Here is a 20882-nt window from a genome sequence, read left to right on the forward strand (position 1 = left end):
TGTCACAAGATCCTTCAGAAATCATTCTAATATGCTGATTTGATACTCAGTTATTGTCAATGTTGGAAACAGTGCTGCTTAATATTTTTTGGAACCTGCGATACTTTTTTCCGGATTCATTGATGCATAAAAGGTTAAAAAGAACAGCATTTATTTAAAATAGAAATCATTTCTAACAATATAAGTCTTTACTGTCACTTTTAAAGAATTACTTACCCCAAACTTTTGAATGGTAGTGTATTGTTTCAAAAGATTTCTATTTTAAATAAATGCTGTTCTTTTTAAACTTTTTATTCATCAAAGAAACCTGAAAAAATACCAGGCTTGAATCAGAAATTAGCAAAAGGTGACTTAAGTGTCTAAATACTTATTAGCAGCCACTGTAAGTGAAAACAGTGACTAATGATGAAATGTTCAGACAGGATGAAGAGAAGAAACATTGTATATGGAGCCTATTAGTTCTCCAAACAGTGCTGAAGCGAGCTTTGCTGTAAATCAAAGCCGTTATCACCCAGAAACAGACGACTACACCCTCACTGTCTCTCACTTGAAAAATAAATACCCCTGAATCTTTCTCTATGGGCAAAAAATGTCTTTAATAGTACATCAGCTACTAGTGCAATTTGCTAATGCTTGTGTAATGGAGGAATTATAAGACAATACGAACGCAAACACTTGCATATTAAAAGGGCAGACTGTGCCAATTAGTGTGTGATATTAGAAACTGCAGGGTGTGTGAACATACTCCTGATAGTACACACAGCTGCGTTAACCTTTAACATCTGGGCAACATATGATTAAAAGAAGACTGCTGGCAGTTAACTGGTCTCAGATGAAAACATACCCTGGATCGCCAACAGGCCATTAATGAAGGGACTGATGTAAAATCCATACAAAAGAGATTTTTCTCAAAACAGACAGATCTAATCTGATTGATTGGCTTTACGCACTTTCCAAGAGTCAAAGTGCACGTTTTTAAGAAATGAAGCAAGGCAAATCGGCTCACTTGGAGGGCATATTGGCATTCACTTTCACGCTAATACATCACGTACTAGATTGAATGTAGAAAGATTAAACTTCTTTAGTCCAAATCAAGTTACACAACCATTCAAAAGTTTGGGGTCAGTAAGATTTTTTTAATGTTTATGAAAGAAATCTCTTATGCTCACCATCATTTACTATTTACTATCGCATTTACTTTATCAAAAATACAGTAAAAACAGTAATATTGTGAAATATTACAATTCAAAATAACTGATTCTTCAGAAATCATTCTAATATGCTGATTTGGTGCTCAAAAACATTTCTTATTATTATCAATGTTGAAAACAGTTGTGCTGCTTAAAATTTTTGTGGAAACTGTGATTCTCTTTGTTTTTCAGGATTCTTGGATGAATAGAAAGTTCAAAAGAACAGCATTTATTTGAAACCGAAATCTTTTTTTGTTTCAGCTGCCAAATTGAGCAATGGGATTTCTCCCAATCATTTTTCTGTTTTTATCCTCCTTATACTGTCTCCAGTTTCAGTTACATGGTCTCTTCTGGTCTAGCTGCAATGTGGACGTTCGGCTATGCGAGTTTCACGAACAGTTTTTACAAGCTCGACACTGACATTTTTAGGGAAAAAATCATTCAAAAGCTTATCGTTTTGACCTTTGGCTTCAAATGCAAGAGATGGAAAGGGCAGGAGAGAGCGTGGTATTTTACACCCACCTGTGTAGGAGGTAACAGGGTGCATTTTTCTCCGGCACTCTTCAGGCAGAGGGGGCACAGGCTCCAGGTCAGAGGTCGCTGGGAGTGATGGCATCTGTGATGTGACAAGAGGCAGAGAGAGGAAGCGGAAGACGACGAGTCCAGCGAAGGACAGTGGTCCGGCCCAGAATGGCAATGCTGTCATGGTTACCGCAACAACCACTCCCGCACTTAGGAAAAGTGAGAGGGTCCTGACATGTGGAGAGATGACAAAATCATCATGTTGTTAAAATTAGAATCTTGGAAAAATTTGGAATTTTGAGTGGGCGATATTGTTGTGTTTATTCTAAGCATGCACTGCAGTTTTTTGTCTACTGCTTTAAATGCATAAGCTCTTTAAAGAAGGATGAATTCTGATTGGCTGTCTGTTATCATTATAGTTGTGGTGTGGACTCTGCTATTCTTTAACATTTAGAAAAATGTTTAGATCTTTTTCATTATAGTTATTGTTGTGAACAGGCCTAATTCTTCAAAATTGTTCCTTTTGCATTACAGGGAAGAAAGTAAAATGGGTTTGGAATTGCATATGGAAGAGTAAATGATGAAAATACAGATAACAGACTGAAGAATCAACTAAATAAACCAAAAAAACTGCAAGAACAGAAAGAAAACAGAACAGCAGTGAGGCGGCTTCGTCTTCTCCTGATGTGTTAGATGGTGTACATCTTGCTATTTTTAATCTAATTAACCTCCATCTCTCATCAGTGTAAACGACTGGACCTCTTCCAAGACCTGCAGCAGTTCCAACATAACGTTATTCTAAAATACAACATTGATTTTGCTATAGTTGTCAGCCTGTGGATGATGGAGCAGCAGATCATTAAAAGTTTAATTAGAAGTTGAGGAAGGGATTTTGATATATTTTCAGCCTGTCATAGAAATCAATGGGTCTCTGTGGTGATCTCCTCAGAGCTTAAAACAGTTCACCCAGTTAATTTTTCCATTAGGTGTTTGATAGCGCATGAGGCTCGGGTAAACCCGACGTGTAAACACTCATCTGAGAACTTACATAAGCTAAGAATATATGCACACACAGCTTGACTTTAACATAAACTTCCCTGTTAGTGCCCTAGTAAACACATACACATATGCACAAACACATGCTCAATCACACTTAGACATACACTTCCTGATGCGTCATAGAGAAACCACTGCAGCATCTGTCTTGGTTTTACACACACAAACACCAAACATTACCCACTTTGTAGAGACTAGAGAGGTGGTAGGATGTCCTGTAACCAAGCACATTTTTCACACTTTTGTACTGATTCACTTAAACTTGATACCATAAGATAGTATCAAATGGAAATACTCATATGCTTTGATAAAACAGTCCCTTTAAGAGTAGTCTGACTCTGTCCACACGGGATCATCTTGAATATACCCCCAAAAAAGCAGTTTTCCAGTATACAAAAACACTACTTTAGAGTGTTTTTTTGTCAAGATTATGATCAATAACACTGTAAATCAAGTTGTACTTCTTCTTAGCAGCTGATGCCTCTATCAAAAAGATGACTGCCACATATTTAGGGCCCGAGCACCGATGCTGTGAGGACCCTATTGGAATTGCTCAGCCAATTATTCTTCTTCTCCAAAATGAATCGCATTTTTGAAGGCCTAAACATTATCAAAAACTCATGAAACTTTGCACAAGCGTCAGAAGTGGTGAAAATTTACATCTGATATGGGTTTCAGAATTAGGTGTGGCAAAATGGCTCGATAGCGCCACCTACAAAATTTCAATTAAGTGCCCTTCGTGCTACATTTCACGTACAGTTATGAAATTCGGTAGACAGATGTAACAGCCCAATACCTACAAAAAAGCCCCAGGGTGCAAAGTTTGTAAACCCAACAGGAAGTCAGATATTTTGAATTTTCTCTGCAAAAATTTGGCAGTTTTTGCCATTTCCACATGTTGTACTTTAACGAACTCCTCCTAGAGCTTTAATCAGATCAACATCATATTTGGTCAGTCTAATCTAAAGGCCTTTGTGACGTTAAATTGCGAAGATCTAGAGTTTTCGCTGAAGGGCGTGTCCGTGGCGGCCTGACAAAGTTCGATGTTTCGCCATGAAACAGGAAGATGTTGTAACTCGGGCATACAATGTCTGATCTGCCCCAAACTTCACAAGTTTTATTAGAGTCCTGACCTGAAGACATTTATATGACAATATTCAGTTACAGTCATAGCGCCACCTGGGGGCAACAAGAAATTACATGTTTTACACTGTGATCAACTCCTCATAGAGATTAAACCAGAAGCACATAATATTTGGCCAGTCTAATCTTAAGGCCTTTGAGATGTTAAATATCAAAGATCTTGAGTTTTTGTTGAAGGGCGTGTCCGTGGTGACTGACAAAGTCTGATGTTTCGCCATGAAAGAGGAAGCTGTTGTAACTCAGGCATACTATGTCTGATCTGCTCCAAACTTCACATGAGTGATAAGAGTCCTGGCCTAAAGACATCTATATGACTATATTCAGTTAGCTATAGCGCCACCTGTTGGCAGCAGGAAATGTGGCACTTTTACATGATTTTGCCATAATTGTCCTGTATTTACTTGCTCACATGCATGTCGCCCACTGTTCGCTGTTTTCCTAAGGCCAACAGGTGCCGGTGAGCCCGGGTGCGAGGGCCCTTTCATCGCTGCTTGTAGCTTTAATTAATGTTGCAATTCTCACATTAGTTTTTTTCTTGTGTATGTACCATGGTACTGAAAGATTACCATATTTATGTACCATGGTATTTACATAATATTCCAAGGTAAGTCAAAGAACATCAGGGTATACTATAGTATATTTGGAAAAATTGTTGAATTCTGTATACAGAATTCTATAGAATGATTTAAATATGGCAAACAGTGTTCACTGGAGCTAAGAAGAGTACTACTGGTAACTGAAACAGTGATATTATAATTGACTAAAATAAAAACTATTAAAGATCACTTAAGTTAACTGATAAAAAGCTGAAATAAAATTTAATTAAAAAAAGACTTTTAAATATATGTTTCCTTGGCAACTGAAATAAGTTTAAGTTCAACAATTACTAAAACTAAAACTGAAATAAAAATTAAAGTGAAAAAGAAATAGTTAAATAGTAATAATAATAATAATAATAATAATGACAAAATCACATTGAAAATATTTTAAGCTAAAATAAAAAAAACTGAAATTTAAGAATAAAAGCTAATTAAAAATATAAATAAATACCATAATAGTATATAAATAATAAAATTTACAATTTTATATTATGCAAACAGCTTTTATTCATAACTCTATCAAAATGTTATTATTAGAAGGCGGAAAAAAAATTATTCATACCATGTCCCAAAAAATAGTAATAAAATATTCTGAAAAAACTTTCAGCTGAAAAGTTCCATTTTTAGCAGAAACTGATATCAAAGATGAGTAAAAAATATTTACATTTCATATTTTATTTAATAAGCTGATTTGTGTAATTTTTTCTGGGTTAAAGTACGTTCTTATAGCAATTTAATATGTAATAATAATATGTATAAATAAGCCATGAATAGCCTGCTATAAATTAAACAATAGAATTGTTTAATTTATAGCAGGGCTATGAGTAAGTCTGATCAATAGAAGTGTTTGGGAAACCTTTTTTTTTTTTTTTTTTTTTGCAGTTCCACTTGATGACTCTATTAGTGGAATAAAAAATAAAACATTTATTCAAAACTCTCAAAATCTAGTTAATAAGGAAAAACACACAGCAAGTGGAGGGGGGTGGGAGTGTAGAATTTTGTGAATGTTGAGTATTTGAATTCTTTGGAAATCTGTTGAGTTTTCTGTGAAATTCTCTGGCAGCAGGTTCCAGGCTCTTATTCTTGGCTCCGAGAGCGTGACGCTGTGCGGCAGACACTTCATCACCGACCATGTCTAATGTACCTCAATAGCAAAAGACCCTCAATCCCCCAAATCCCCCTTAATACCCCTCAGCACTCTCACATTCACCCTATTCATGCCCACCTTCTCAGACTCATCAGAGGCCATAGAGATGGAGGGATGACAGAGAGAGATGGAGACCCATGAAAGCCATAATGGCAGTGACAAATGCACCAAAGGGGAGGCCCGGGTCATACAATGGGCAGACTAGGTGGGCCACTGATGGCCCGTCTGGGCCAATTCCTTTTGTGTTAAAAGAGGAGATATGAAAGAACAAGATGAATAAATAAGGTCAAAGATGGATGACAGACACAAATGCACACACAAGCACCAATCACACACAGATATCCTTGGGGTCAGAACAGGTTAATAATGAACTGACAACTCTTCTAACTAGATTAGACTAAGTGAACAATTCAAACAATGTGTGTTACTCAAGTTACTCCAGATATTTAAAGATGTTTATTGGTAATTCACAAGGGTACCTCAATTTTTCAGGCCCATGTCAAATGTCCCCGTGTTGTTTCCACACAACATTGCGACATTGCATGAGGTAACACCTGGTTTAGAAGCAGTTTGTTTCTTGCCTCTGCAAAGTACTACAAAACCCACTAAATCAATCATTGATTTAAAAGAACATTAGATAATGAACTAACCGAAATGAGGTTTCACTTCTACTCAGGTTTTGTCGAAATACTTTCTGTCTGTTCCATAAATGCATAAACTACCGTTAAACAGTTTGGGGCCAGTAAGATTTTTTTTTTTAAGAAATTAATAATTTTTTCAGCAAGGCTGCATTACATTGATCAAAAGTGACAGTTAAGAGATTTGTAATGCTGCAAAAGATTTCTATTTCTAATGATTACGGGTTTTTTTTCACTTCATCAAAAAATCATGAAAAAATATATCACTGTTTCCACAAAAATATAAAACAGCACAACTTAAAATTCAGCTTTGATCACAGGAATAAATTGCATTTTAAAATACATTCAAATAGAAAACTGTAATAATATATTTCATTTTTTACTGTATTTTTGATCAAATAAATGCAGCTTTAACAAGCATAAGAAACTTCTTTCAAAACATTACCAACCCCAAACTTTTTTAACATAATTACATTTGATTCTAAATGAATATGGAAATTATGAAATGTTTTACATATACAGTAAGTAAAAGGTTTTTGCTAAAACTCATGTCTTCAGGTTATATTCAGTTGTCCAAAAAATGAACTGAACAATTTCAAATAGTTCAAATATTCTTTTCATTTTCTGAAAAAGGCAGTATTAGATTCTTAGAGTCTTATAAAACTTATAAGATGGACTGTACTTTCATGTTCCCAATGCTTTCCCACCTCAGTTTCTGCTCTCCTCTCACTTCTGTTCTCCCACATGTAGGTTCTGTATGATCAAAGAATTTATTTAATATCTAATGGGAAACTCAAAATGACTTAACCTTTATGCAGAAAAAGAGGTTGTGATTGTCAGGGCAGTAGGTATTTGGCATCCTGGAGGTCTCTGCAGTAATGTGTTGTCGTCTCGTCAGCCCAGTCTAATCCAGACTAAGAGATTTAAAGGCCTTTATGTGGAATTACAAACTGCACTGGCAGTTCCTACCCTGGACTCCCATGGTTCCCTCTAAAGCAGTGTCGTAAGACATGGTTTAAAGTTCAGGACGTGAGTGCAAAATGACCTCTATGGTGTTTGTGCGTGTGTGTCCTAATGAGATTTATGTGTAAAAAGAGCCAAATATTTTTTTAAGCAATGTTCCGGTCAATACAACTTAAGCATGTTGTCAATTACCACAGAAAGTAAACTTGAGTTCTCTGTTTGTATGAAGGGACAAAACGTGTGTATATAGTAATGCATTTACAAATATATTTTAAAATATACACTGTATTGAAAGTACTGATATAAGACTAATTGTTTGTAAGATCAGAAATAGCAACCAATGACATGAATAAAAACTTTTCATGCATTTGAAAACATTTTATTTTTACATTTTGTTTGTTGGAAAATTATCCAAACCTTAATAATTAGTTAATTTTAGTGTTTATTAATGTTTTTTAAAGAAGTCTAATATGCTTACCAAAGCTGCATTTATTTCATTTAAAAAAAAATCAGTAAAAACAGTAATATTGTGAAATACTGTTACAATTTAAAATAACTGTTTTCTATTTGAATTTATTGTAAAATGTAATTTATTCCTGTGACGCAAAGCTGAATTTTCAGAGATCCTTCAGAAATTCTAATATACTGATCTGAAACCTTTCTTATTATTATTATCAATGTTGAAAACAGTTGTGCTGCTTAATAGTTTTGTTTGGAACCATGATATATTTTATTTTCAGGATTCTTTGATGAATAGAAAGTTCAAAAGAACAGCATTTATCTGAAATAGAAATCTTTTTTTTAACACAGCAAATGTCTTTACAGTCACTATCGATCAGTTTAATGTGTCTTTGCTCAATAAAAGTATTAATTTCTTTAAAAAAAAAAAACTTTCTGACCCCAGACTTTTGAAAAGTAGTACAACTATCCACAAAGTACTAAATGGAGCAAACTTTTTGAACAAAAGTTACACCAGTAATGCATAATAACTAGACATTCATCTGCCTAGAAAAGTAGTCTCACTAGAAGACTTTAGATGTGATTTAGATATTACAGCTAACACACATTTTTAAACAGATTCTTTAACAGAATCTTTAAAGTTCTTTAAAAGAAAATACAAGCTTTCATATTTCTGTTTTTAAACCCTGCTTTGCCTTACAGACTTCCATTGTAAGTGACTTAAACGCAACATTTGTTTTGACAAACTGAGGGACAAATCGAAAATTATGTGGCAATCAAAAGCAGACCACAGATGCTGTTAATAAAAGTTGTACTCAACCCGGTACATTCCTTCAACACTCTTAGATTATGCAATGTATAAACAACAGAATTCCTTGGATATTAAGTTTCACGTGTAACAAGGACAATGAGTGAGAGTGCAAATATAAAGGGCGTTGAATGAAAATTCTGCCAAAAAAGTCAGATTGTGATCACAGATGCTTTGCTCAAGCACATTACTGAAAGACATCTAATCCATGACTGACCTGTGTAAACAATCTAGAATAAACACAAGGATTAATGCTAATCCACAATAGATGGTCTCAGATAAACTCTGTCTCACTGTGTCACTACTTTACAACCACTGCAGCATCAGGATGCTGATACAGAGGGTTTAGACTCTATTCTTCTTTAATTATCCTCTGTCAGGAAAAAAAAAGCAAGAGGGAGGGAAGTTATAAAGGAGAGACAAGAAAGTGATAATGAGCTGCTGTGACTGCAGGAAGCATTTCAAGGTGAACTCAGGAAAGTCAAGACAGTCCAGTCAGTTTAGTACAGATGTTACAAAACAACTGAGCTGTTCACATTACCTTTTTGGCTGAACAAGAAAGTCTAGTTGATTAAGCTAATTAAAGTCCATATGAAATCAAATTGGACCCTATTTAATTCCTGCAATAACTGTGAATGGTTAGGGCTGTCAAAATGGCTGAAAAACTAAATTCAAAATTTATTCTTAAATATTACAAATTTTCAAATTATATTTGATTTTAAAAGGCATAATTTCGGCTTGTCTCCTGAGGCCACAAGAAAGTGAGCAAAATATTAATGTTAACGTTTAAAAAAATATATAAGTTGCATAAAATTGCATAAACAATTATGAACAAAACAGCATTTACAGTGGAATGGGGGAAATTTTGGGTCATTTTAAACGTTTTTTTAAAAGTTAAACTTCTTTTAACTTTACATGGCTTTCTAAACATGCGACTCTCTGTTGCGAGATGCAAGAGCAATGGTCAAAGATGTCCGTCTAGCATTTGTTTACATAGAAAACAACGGAAAAGCAGCACAGAAAATGTGTTCTGTGTGAACAGCTTGGTTACGTTTTTGACATAACCAAGATCTTCTCCGCATCTGTTCTCATCTCTATTTTCGCAATGTTTTGAATGAACAATGCAGCAGCGCTTCATTAAGTGGGTTCAACTGGATAAACTAACAAAAACATTGAAATGCAACAACTCCTACGTCATCATGACGTAGTGTCGTACATCATCTTGTCTGCCTGAATTCTTTGCATTCGAATGTGGATTTTTATTTCAAATTCGTCAAATATTTGAAATTCGAATTTTAATTTGACAGCCCTTTGGCACACATTATTCCAAAGAAAAAAAACTGTTTGTTTTCATAATCTTTTATTTAATATGATAACTATCTGCTCCTAATTTGATTATTCATTGATTTAAAGTCAACATGAAATCAAAATTGGCCTAATTTACACTGTGAGGCTAAAAAATCTGCTGAAAAATGGAAATGGAACAGAAAGTGAAACGTTACTGGTAATTTTCTGTCAGGACGTAATCCATTCATTTAATTAATTTCATTTAAACCTAAAACACATCACAATGCAATGCACAATTCAAAATATGGTCAAAACACCTGCGAAAAATCAATACTGAAAATTTCTTCATGTTAACACAGTACACTGTTCAAATTTAAATCAATTTTGCGCAAAATAAAGTTTGCGCAAAGATACAGACAATAAGTCTACAAGAGGAGATGTGAGAGAATGGCAAAAAAGGACTAGCAGGGGAAAAATTGTCTATATGAAATTAAAAATTGTCTCTTTTAAAACAACTGCAAGACCATGATGTTTGTTTGCATGTTGTTAGGAGAATGACGACCAATGCCTCTACAGCCTCATTCATGAAATGCATGCACAATTTTTTTGTATAAATCACCTTTCAAACCATGCTTACGTAAATGTCACATTCAACACGTGCAACAATTTCCATAAGAAATTTGTTCTGTTTGCATTTCATGAATGAAGTCAGTAGTCTGTGATTACTTGTGTATAGTGTCATCAACATGACAGAAAACAAGAAACTGCCTTCAGTGTTCTTGCAGATGCGCTAGACTTAAAATTCATCATTTGCAGAGTGCATCCAATTGAAGTTAATTTCCCTAGCTAGAAAAAAAAGATAAAAAAATAAATAAACTCTTCAACAAACATGCTCTTTGACATCGCCTACAGAGAACATGCAGTTTTTGCTCATGGGAGCCCAGCCACCATCAAGCCACCCCACCATTTCTTCTAAGCGCTGAAAAGGGTCACACAACCGAAACCTTTATCCCCAAAAAGAGACCCCAAATGAACTGTATTCGCATTCACGCAGCTGGAGGTCCGTGCACTACCCTAGTTAGGACACTAAGACAGGCCAGCAACCACTGACGGCAAAGAGCCAACGCCAACCTGAGATAGACGTACAGTGAGAATGACCCGAGCTGTAAATTAGCAGTTAGAATGAAGCCGTTCCACGGATATTTGTTGTATCTCTGAAAGTGTTTGCCTTCTCAGATGTGTCCTTGTTTGCCATTTTTTTCCCCCAAACCTTCCACTCCTTCACTGTCTCTGCGTGAAAGCCTTCTCTGTGAGACCGGCCAACTATCTGCCAAAGCAGAGGCTCTTTAGCACGTGAATGAAGTCCGTTGAGCTTTACAGGCGGTCTGAGCGAGCACGTGGTCATCCGCCAAAGCTGAGCACTTTCACTCAGCCCTGACCACGGACCCGACACCAGGCAGAATCTTAAACAGCACGGCAACAAGACCGGCCTTTTTATTGTGTCCATCCTCACGCCATTCACGTTTCACTCATTCTCTCATTCTCCCTTTCTCTGCCCATCTCTCATTCTCTTTGTGCCATTTAACAACATCAGATTTGTGACAGAAGCAACGATTTTAATAATTCTGTGTACTAAACAGATATAAAAGGGAAAAAGAAGGTTTAAATAACGTCAGAAGCTTGAAACAAAATCAGCTTACAGCTGTATGATATTTGCATATTTGTTCCTGAATCGTTGTACACCTGAATAATGGACGACATGAACTTGGAACTTGCAGATCCATTAATTTTTTATTATCATGGTTGTTTAAGTTTTCTTTTTGCAAATTATGAAATAAATCCTACAGCCACGTATTTATATTTATAAAGCAGTTCATAGACCTTTCAAATAAAAGATGAATTTCCAAACTCTTTCAAAAAAACTACTTTAATACATGTTAGTTAATGCAATAGTCAGTTTAATCCAACAATAAACATAACACTTTTACAGCATTTAATAAACTTGTTTAATGTTAATTTCCACATCTGTTATCATTAATGAACCACATGAATTGCCCTTGAAGAATTTATAAATTATAAACATTAAAGAGTAATTAAAAAAATTATAAATCAACCCAGATTAATAAATGCTGTAAAAAATTATTATATATTGTTATACATTTAAATTTATATAAAAAAGTATATATGCACAATTGTTCAAAAGATTGGGGTCGGCATTTATTTGATCAAAATCAGTAAAAACAGTAATATTGTGAAATATTATTACAAATTAAAATACCTGTTTTCTATTTTAATATATTTTAAAATGTAATTTATTCCTGTTATCAAAGCTGAATTTTCAGCATCATTCTCATTGCTTCAGAAATCATTCTAATATGTTGATTTGCTGCTCAAGAAACATTTCTGATTATTATCAATGTTAAAAACAGTTGTGCTACTTCTTATTTTTGTGGAAACCATGATGCATTTTTTTCAGGATTCTTTCCCGAACAGAAAGTAAAAAAAAAAACAAAAAAAACAGCATTTATTTGAAATAGAAATCTTTTGTAACATTATAAATGTCTTTACTGACACTTTTAATCAATTTAATTAATTTAATTTCTTTAAAAAACATTTTGCTGAACACAAACTTATTAATTAAAAACTTTAGTACGCTTAAAAGCAAAAATGAATTAAATTGACTTAAAATGAAATTGATTTAAAATGAGTTGAGAGAGAATATGGAGACACAGATGGAACAGAACAACAAAATGAACTGTCATGACAACAAAGACTAATTTAATTACACAGAAATGAAAAAAGACCAAGTAAAAGAAAAGAACTGATCTGAAATAAACAGAACAAGGAGACAGAAATGACAAAATAGACTGAAACGACAAGAAAATCTAATTAACTGAAATTAAATTTAACTGAACTGAAAAAGACAGAAGAGGGGAGACAGACAGACAGACACAAAAAGAATCAAAATGCAGTGACACTATGGACAATACGGATAAATTCTTGCATAGCAGCTCGATCTATTCAGGCAAACACAGACACACTTGAAGTGGTCAATCACAAACACACACTCAGGCCAGCGCCACAGGCTGAGAGAACAAAGAGAATTGGACACACAATGGGGGAGGTCTGGAGATGACGGCCAAACTGTTTATCAGAATACCTCAACAAAGACACGGAGAGAGGGAGGGGACAGAGACAGAGAGAGAGACGGAAGACGGGATGGAGTACGGAGAGAGGAAGAAATTGGAAAAGATACGGGAGGACACGAGGGGAGGGAAGACATGTGGGCAAAATTGCTTCCAGGACAAAAAGAAGAAGGAAAAGCACATTGCAACAAGATGAAAAGATTCACAGGAAGTGGATAGTTTTGTCCACGAATGGACAGATGAGGGGGAGGAAAAAAAGAGTGTACTCACCAGGAGTAAGGTGTCAGCAAGGGCTCATTCCAGAGGAGCGCATCCGATAGACTTCAGATCTGTTTAACAGAATCCTTACAGAAAGACAGAGAGAGAGAGAGAAATAATTTTAGTCAGCCTCTCACGGACGGGCTGCGTCCAGAGTAAAGGGGGGAGATGAAGGGGCTTCAGTAATGTGTGCAGTGAAGCATTCAGCCCTGTGAAAAACAAACTGTTAACTTTCTCAATGGAGGGAGGCTGCTGGGGGCATGGCGGCTGTGCACGAGGACGTATGTGTGTGCAGCATCTGTAACGAGCAGATGCAGGGAAAGAAAGGGTTAAAATTCCTCGAACTGTTCCCAAACTGAGGCTGGTGCACCTTAGATGTGTACATCAGCCTCAGTAAGTATTTGGACACTGATGCTACACTTAAAAAAGTCGGGATGCCTCTGCATTTGATACAAAATAAGAAAGCAAGTAACATCTGTGCTCAAATGCTAGTTTTTTTTTTTTTCATAAATCCACTAAAAATTACCAAAAACACTGACTAAAAACCACCAAGCACACATGATTAAGACTCCTCAAGTTCACACAGGTGTCCTAGTTGAGTAAACAGGTAATGTTTATAGATCAAAAAGATCCACTAAAATTTCACAAGTGTCATACTTCTTGTCTTAATTAACATTAATCTTATTTAATTTTGCTTATAAAATATATACACTACTGTTCAAAATTTTGGGGTCTGCAAGATTTTTTTATGTCAAAAAATACAGTAAAAACTAACATTGCGAAATATTACTACAATTTAAAACAGCTGTTTTCTATTTGAATATATTTTTTGAAATGCAATTTAGTGATGCAAAGCTGTATTCTTTACTGAATTGGAAGTTTAAAAAAAATAGCATTTATTTGAAATAGGAATATTTGATAAATGTCTGTACTGTCACTTTTTATCAACTTAATGAGTCCTTGCTGAATAAAAGTATTAATTTCTTTTCACCCATCATGACAATTCAGAATCCTGAATTATTTTTATATGGCCAGCAAAAATCATTGTGAATAATTAGTACATTTTTGACAGCCTTAATATATCAATCTTAGATGCCATATTTATTTACATAATTTAACATGAATAAAAACAAGGCTGTCATTTACAGAAGTTTTAATCAAGTCAATAAAACACTATAACTATGTCTATACTTATCCTAAAACCTCAAAACAATACAATTACGACCCATTGAACAGACTGTATGTCTATCCTTCACAGCTCATTTTCATGCATGTCAAATTACATATGCCATCTTTCCTAAGCTCCACTGTTTTATCACTTAAGACTTAACAAAATGTCAGTGAAATGTTCTGCTTAATAAGTGTGCTTTTTTTCTTTAAAATAAATGTCATTTGGTTAGATATTTTGTCATTTAATGCAGGTAGATTCAGGCATTTTTAAGTGTGACTTCAGTGTCTTTTTGGGACAATTCAATATGAAACCTTTGCTTACTCATTTGCTGAGAACAGCACTTTGAGAAGCAGTGGTCTAGTTTCTGTGGCAACAACACCCCTCCCCCAACGACATCCCATAATTTTCTTTTCAATCAATACAAATTTGACATTTCACAGTGATAATAGGTGAAAAGAGATCAAGAAACATGTTCATTCCCCTCTTGTCATTATTCCTTTTCCCTCCATCTCCAGGCCCCCGTCACACACAAAAACACAATACGCAATGGGGCGGTTGATTTTGAATTCAACTTTTGTATGACTTTCTCTCGAGATCATCCAATTCACCCACTCATTCATCCATTCATTTGTAGCTCCATTCAACTGAGTCGCTTAATTCAGCAGACTGAAATTAGATATTCATTTATTCTCAGAGGTGAGTGAGGGAATGGATGATATGTTATGCAGGAGTTGTGCTGGATACATAAAGTCAACATAAAGTCAAAAGTTCTCTGAACTGCACAGGGGAACATTCAGTCAGTTTTGTTGAGCTAAAAGTTTAAAACATATGGTACAAGCAAAGCACAGTCAGACTGACTTGAAACAGAGACTTGAGTAACACTATCATGCTTTTTAAACATACATAACTGGTATGCTCAATTCTTAATCAGTAAGACTATTTTTTACCAGCTTATCCAGCATTCTGTACCAGCAAAATCACAGTTTTCTGCTTTACTGATTTAACCAGAAAGTCAACAAGCTTGACGAGGAAGACCATAATGATTTGCTGCTTGACAGCATGGCTTTGCTTGTCCACAAGCTTGACCTGCACTAACCAGCCTTAACCAGCACTAATCCAGTACTACTTAACCAGAATGGACCAACATAAATCAACCACCAAACTTCTAAATCAGCAAAATCAAAAGCTGACAAACTTAACCAGAAAGAGCCTGTTGCTTTAGCTTGACCTGTTTTTTTTTTTTTTACTGTTGGACAGCATGGCTTTGCTTTTCCACCAGCTAGACTAGCACTGACCATCCATAACCCAGCACCAAACCATTACTACTCAACTCTAAACCAGATTAAACCAGCTCCAGATTAGTACTAACTAGCATAAACAAGCCACCAAATTTCTAAACCAGCAAAATCACATTAGCTGACCAGTTGCTTAACCAGCTTCTGCTTTACTGATTTAACCAAAACGTTAACAAGCTTGACAAGGAAGACCATAATGTCCCACAGCACAGCCTTGCTCGCCAATCACAATAGCTGACCAACTTAACCAGCAGGAACCTGTTGCTTTAGCTTGACCTGAAAGACTTTATTTTGGCTGTTTTGACAGCTTGTCCACCAGCTAGACCAGCACTGACCAGCCTTTACCAGCACCAAACCAGTACTACTCAACTCTAAACCAGAATAAACCAGCTCCAGATTAGCACTAACCAACATAAACCATCCACCAAACTTCTAATCAGGCAAAATCACATTAACTGACCAGTTTAACCAGCAAGAACCTTCTGCTTTACTGATTTAACCAGAAAGTCAACCAGCTTGACAAGGAAGATCATGCTGTTGTGTTGTGGGACAACATGGCTTTGCTCGTCCTCCAGCCTGACTAGCACTAGAACCAGCACCAAACCAGCATAAACAAACCACCATACTTCTAAACCAGCAAACTTACAATAGCTGATCAATTTAACTAGCAGTAACCTGTTGCTTTACTAGTTTAATCAATCATGATAGTTGACCAGGTTCATCTGTTATGATTCTCTGGTGAACAAAATGGTTAGGCTGGTTAACACCAGTTAGATAAGCATCAGACCAGTACTAACAAGCACTAAACCAGTGCCAAAACAACACTAACCAGCATCAACCATTTCCAAATCAGCACTAACCAGCATAAATCAGCCTGAACCTGCATGGAAATGCATGGAAACAACCTGAATACTGATTTATATAAAACAATATGATGAAATGAACAAACATCAATAGAATAGAATAGAATAGAATAGAATAGAATAGAATAGAATAGAATAGAATAGAATAGAATAGAATAGAATAGAATAATGAAACAAAAATACATACAGATTGAAAAACAAATTGGTTTATTCAAATCACAAAGAAGAGGAATACTACTAAAACAAGAGTACAGTATGTTAACGTTAGTCTGGTGTTAATTAGTCCTTGGTTCGCCCCTCACGGGTGTGTTCCCTCTCGAGGGGTTCACTATGAACATGTCATGTCTGAACAGATGCCAGTACCATAAGTCATGCTAGAGCACTGGATGAAGAAACACAAAACAGATTTAGCCAACATGATCTCACTGTGAAATGCATGACTTATGTTGTAATCATCTCAATTCAGCACACATTTTTAGACACTTTATTCGTTCCACTCTCTATTTCTCCCACTGATTTAACTTAATTCTTGAAAATCATTCTTTAAAAACACATGCAGTATGCGGGATATGTGCCATATTCTTCTCTGCAGGCAATGTGGGTGTTTGTGAAAGAAAGTGGGATTGAGATAGATGGGGAAATTAGGTAAAATTTTTGGAAAGCCAAGACAAACTCAAAATGAATTAAAAATAAAAAGATTATTTCTGTCAAATATAAAGTGGCAGTGTTTCCGCATGCAGTATTTCAAGGACAGGAGTACAGCGGTCTTTTGGTATATGTATTCTGTGGTTGTTGTTTTTTTTTTTTTTATATGCACCTCACAGGGCTGCCTGTTCATTTCTGAGCTCCTGTGGTCAGTCTGATGGCTGCAATCACAAGACGTCCACAAGATAGCACAGCATCAGGGGACCGGTTGACTAGTCCATCTTCTCTTTTGTAGGAGCTCATGATGAAGACCCATACGCAAGGTGAAAAAAATACATATGGGATAAATAACTCAATTTAAATAACTCAAACTTGTGTTCAAGACAACAATGAGATTAAAAAGGAGAGCAAGTGAAGACTTTTGTTGAAGTTTCCTGCTTAGATGTGTCTCCTGAAAAAAGACAGCTTGCATTTGTCAACTAGAGGTTAAGAAGAAACAATTTAAAAAACAGATCTCAATATGCATTAACTTGCATATTGACGTTTTGCATTATATTATTTTGAATTCTGTAATTATTAGTATTCGGTCTTGTTTTCACATGAAACTTGACAACATCAGTAAAACATCCCTGACATAAAATATTGACAAGAGATTTATTTTTAGAAAATATACCTACTATAAAAGTTACCAAACTGTATAAATACAACAAAATGTAGTTTAAAAATAATACTGACAAGACTAAAATACAGATTTTGCAATGCACTGATTTTATAGTTCTATAATCTTATTATATGTCAATGATTGACTCATTTGCATCTATTTCTATTTCCCCTAAGGAGAAACATCACAAATAAAGTTGATACATAAATTAAACATAACCGTGATCTCCCTTAAGTCTCCTGAGCTGTGAAAGAGCAACTGCTGAGCAATAAAATTATACTCCGGAGAGTGACCAAAACAAAAACAGGAGGTGAGAGTGAATGATGGTGAAATTTAGAGAATTCTTCAACCCTCAGGTGGAATTCAGTCAGGTCTGAACTCTCTGCCAGAGAGGGAAAAATTCTCCTGAGACACAGAGATGTTCACACAGTAACTACACAGCCTATGATTCCTCAGAGGTGGAGAGAAAGAGGCAGAGGACAGAGAAAAAAAGATAAGAGAAAATAACAAGAATGAAGATTCCCGAGTCATACAAACAGAAAGAGTAGTTGATCTCTTCACAAGAGCGTTAACAAAGCAAATTAAATCCAAACAGAGAGAAAAGGAGAAAAAGGAATAGAGAGGACAACCAAAAAAGTTTTTATTCAATTAAGTTTTTATTTCCTCCTCAGCTGTAGCTCTAAAATTTTGTAAAACTTGTAGCAACGCGATCAGTCATGTGATACACAACTGACGACATGCAACATCACTGACACAAACCTGAATCAAAGATTCTTTGTGCACTATTTACAACGTAAACAGTCAAACAAACTTCCAAAAACACATAAAATACATCCCCATTTGACATAGGCCAACAACATTTTCAGCAACACAAGAATTAGATTGTCCATTTATCTGCATTGCCACCAATGTAGAGCTGCAACATAACATTGACAAATTCCATAATAATCAATAATAAAAATAATCGACGATGGAATTGATTATCGATTAATCGATTAATCGCATCCAACAGTCATGTCACTTTACAGTAGGGCTGTCCCTGTCTAAAGATTTTTCTAGTCAACTAGTAATCGTTAATTCACTTAATCGCACATTTATTTTAATTTAATTACTTAAATATACTGGGAGGTGGAATATATGCCTCACACTCAAGAACACGCATAAAGCTTGTTGCAAAGCACTGGCAAGTTTGATTGACAAGCGATCTAACCAATCATAACACCGCATCAGCCATTTTGTCCGACAAAGCAGTCAGTAGTTAAAAGATTAACCTCGGTGGACTTAAACTTGAAAAATGGTGTGTACTGACATCTCTCCGCGTTTGAAACAACTTTTCTTCTCATGTTCATTCATGTTTATTTGATGCTATAAATTAACTAGTAAGAAGAAATGATCGTTCACGAGCCGCTTGAGCTGAGGTGCTACAGCAATCTGTCATGACACATTAAACTGCCACAAAACGTTTTTTATTGTTTTAATTTCTTTAAAAAATACACAGTTTGAAAGCTGGGACTTTGTTTAATATCATAAGTAACCTGCTCTGTCTTGTCTGTCGACTTGTTGTCAGTGTCCCCTTTGCTCCGCGATGTATTTTTCACTCAAGTAATGATTATGAATGTGTCGGATAGCAAGTTTAAAATAGCAAGTTTATATAAGTTTATTATTATAAAATAACATTTTAATTGTTTATTAATAAACTAGTGTTTTCTGAGTCAGTGTCGGCTGCAAATATGAAGTTGACGATGCGGACTCGTCATCTCCGCAGTAATATGGATTACATAATCAGAGAATATTTGTTTTCAATTCGAATTGGTTTGTTTAAAAGTAGAAGTTTCAAGGTTCGATATATTCTTCATGTCTGTAAGGTAAGTAGCCTATACACTGAGTTTTGGTTCATTTATGTGACGCGCTGCTGCTCAGGGACACCAAGTTGGCAGAAAGCATATCCCGTTTGTTTTCTTTATTTTACAAAAGCACATTATTGTGATTGCACACAATTATTGTTATTGTGAGTGTACACAAATAAAAGTAGACATCAGAATGATGTATTATTCTTATCTGTATGACAAAAAACGACAAAGTATTTTAAGTTAAAAAATACAAGCGAACGCGCCGGCGCCTCCATGTTGTGCTGTAAAGCATGCTATACTCCACACTCCACACGAATTTGGATATAAATGCTAATATCGCACATTTATCTAGTTTAATATTATATGCTATATATGCTTGGATATATATGCTAATATCGCACATTTATCTAGTTTAACGTTAGAGCGAGCAGCCATTTAAAGTTGATACTACTTACATGTTTGAATGTGAAGTCAATGGTCCGAAGAAGAAAGATTTGTTAGAATTGGCGTTCGGTACCGCTTTATGGAACCACTATATGCACTTGAACGGTGTTGCAACAGCTGTTTTGGGTTTTTTTTCTGCTGATCTTTATAAGTGAATGTGTGTTCCTCATACGAGTTAGCATTTTGCACATTGTTTGGAGGACAACATTGGTGTGGAAAAACAATTTTGTAAATAATGGATTTAAATTAACTTATTTTTTATTGAAATTATTTTATTATTTTTGGGGATTTTTTCATCCAGCTTTATCGGCATATTAATCGATTATCAAGATAATCGTTAGTTGCTGCCCTGCACCAATGATCTTGCATGACTTACTTCAACAGAGTAAAATGTCAGTCCTAAAACCAGATGGCTGATTGGAGAAAAGAGCACAAGGCCCAGCCTGACCTGTCGGACACAACAAACATGACAGCAATTACCAGCATGCATAGATCATATCCCGCATCTCAGGGGAAGTCAACGGCCCCTTCAAGGGTCCGTCAGAGCACAGGAGACTAATAGCTCTGCTGTTCTGACATTTTCTTAACCTTTAAAGCCATCACCGAGAACACCATTCATCTTCCTTTGCAACGCTCCAAAAACAGACAAAACAGTGGGACACCCCAGTAGAAAGAGTTATGTTAAACCAATTTCAGTAGGATTGAGACAAATGTGGACTGGGAAGGTGAACGTGCGG

The 20882-nt window shown here is 35.5% G+C and overlaps 1 protein-coding gene across 3 annotated transcripts in view; it reads right to left on the reverse strand.

Annotated features, from left to right (window-relative positions):
* sema5bb (sema domain, seven thrombospondin repeats (type 1 and type 1-like), transmembrane domain (TM) and short cytoplasmic domain, (semaphorin) 5Bb) overlaps positions 1-20882 on the reverse strand; it is a 79901-nt gene that overhangs the window by 43962 nt on the left and 15057 nt on the right. Inside the window, exons 2-3 of one of the 3 annotated variants that reach the window (XM_067373113.1) lie at positions 13229-13302; positions 1713-1942 (exon numbers count right to left, since the gene is read on the reverse strand). In XM_067373113.1, the coding sequence (XP_067229214.1) occupies positions 1713-1896 (184 nt within the window). In that variant the 5' untranslated portion in view covers positions 1897-1942; positions 13229-13302. Of the gene's footprint in view, positions 1-1712; positions 1943-7103; positions 7225-13228; positions 13303-20882 lie in introns of those variants that run through there. The other 2 variants (XM_067373114.1, XM_067373115.1) reach the window with 2 other exon arrangements.

Source organism: Chanodichthys erythropterus, chromosome 21 (genome assembly GCF_024489055.1).
Source record: "Chanodichthys erythropterus isolate Z2021 chromosome 21, ASM2448905v1, whole genome shotgun sequence".
Classification (NCBI taxonomy): domain Eukaryota; kingdom Metazoa; phylum Chordata; class Actinopteri; order Cypriniformes; family Xenocyprididae; genus Chanodichthys; species Chanodichthys erythropterus.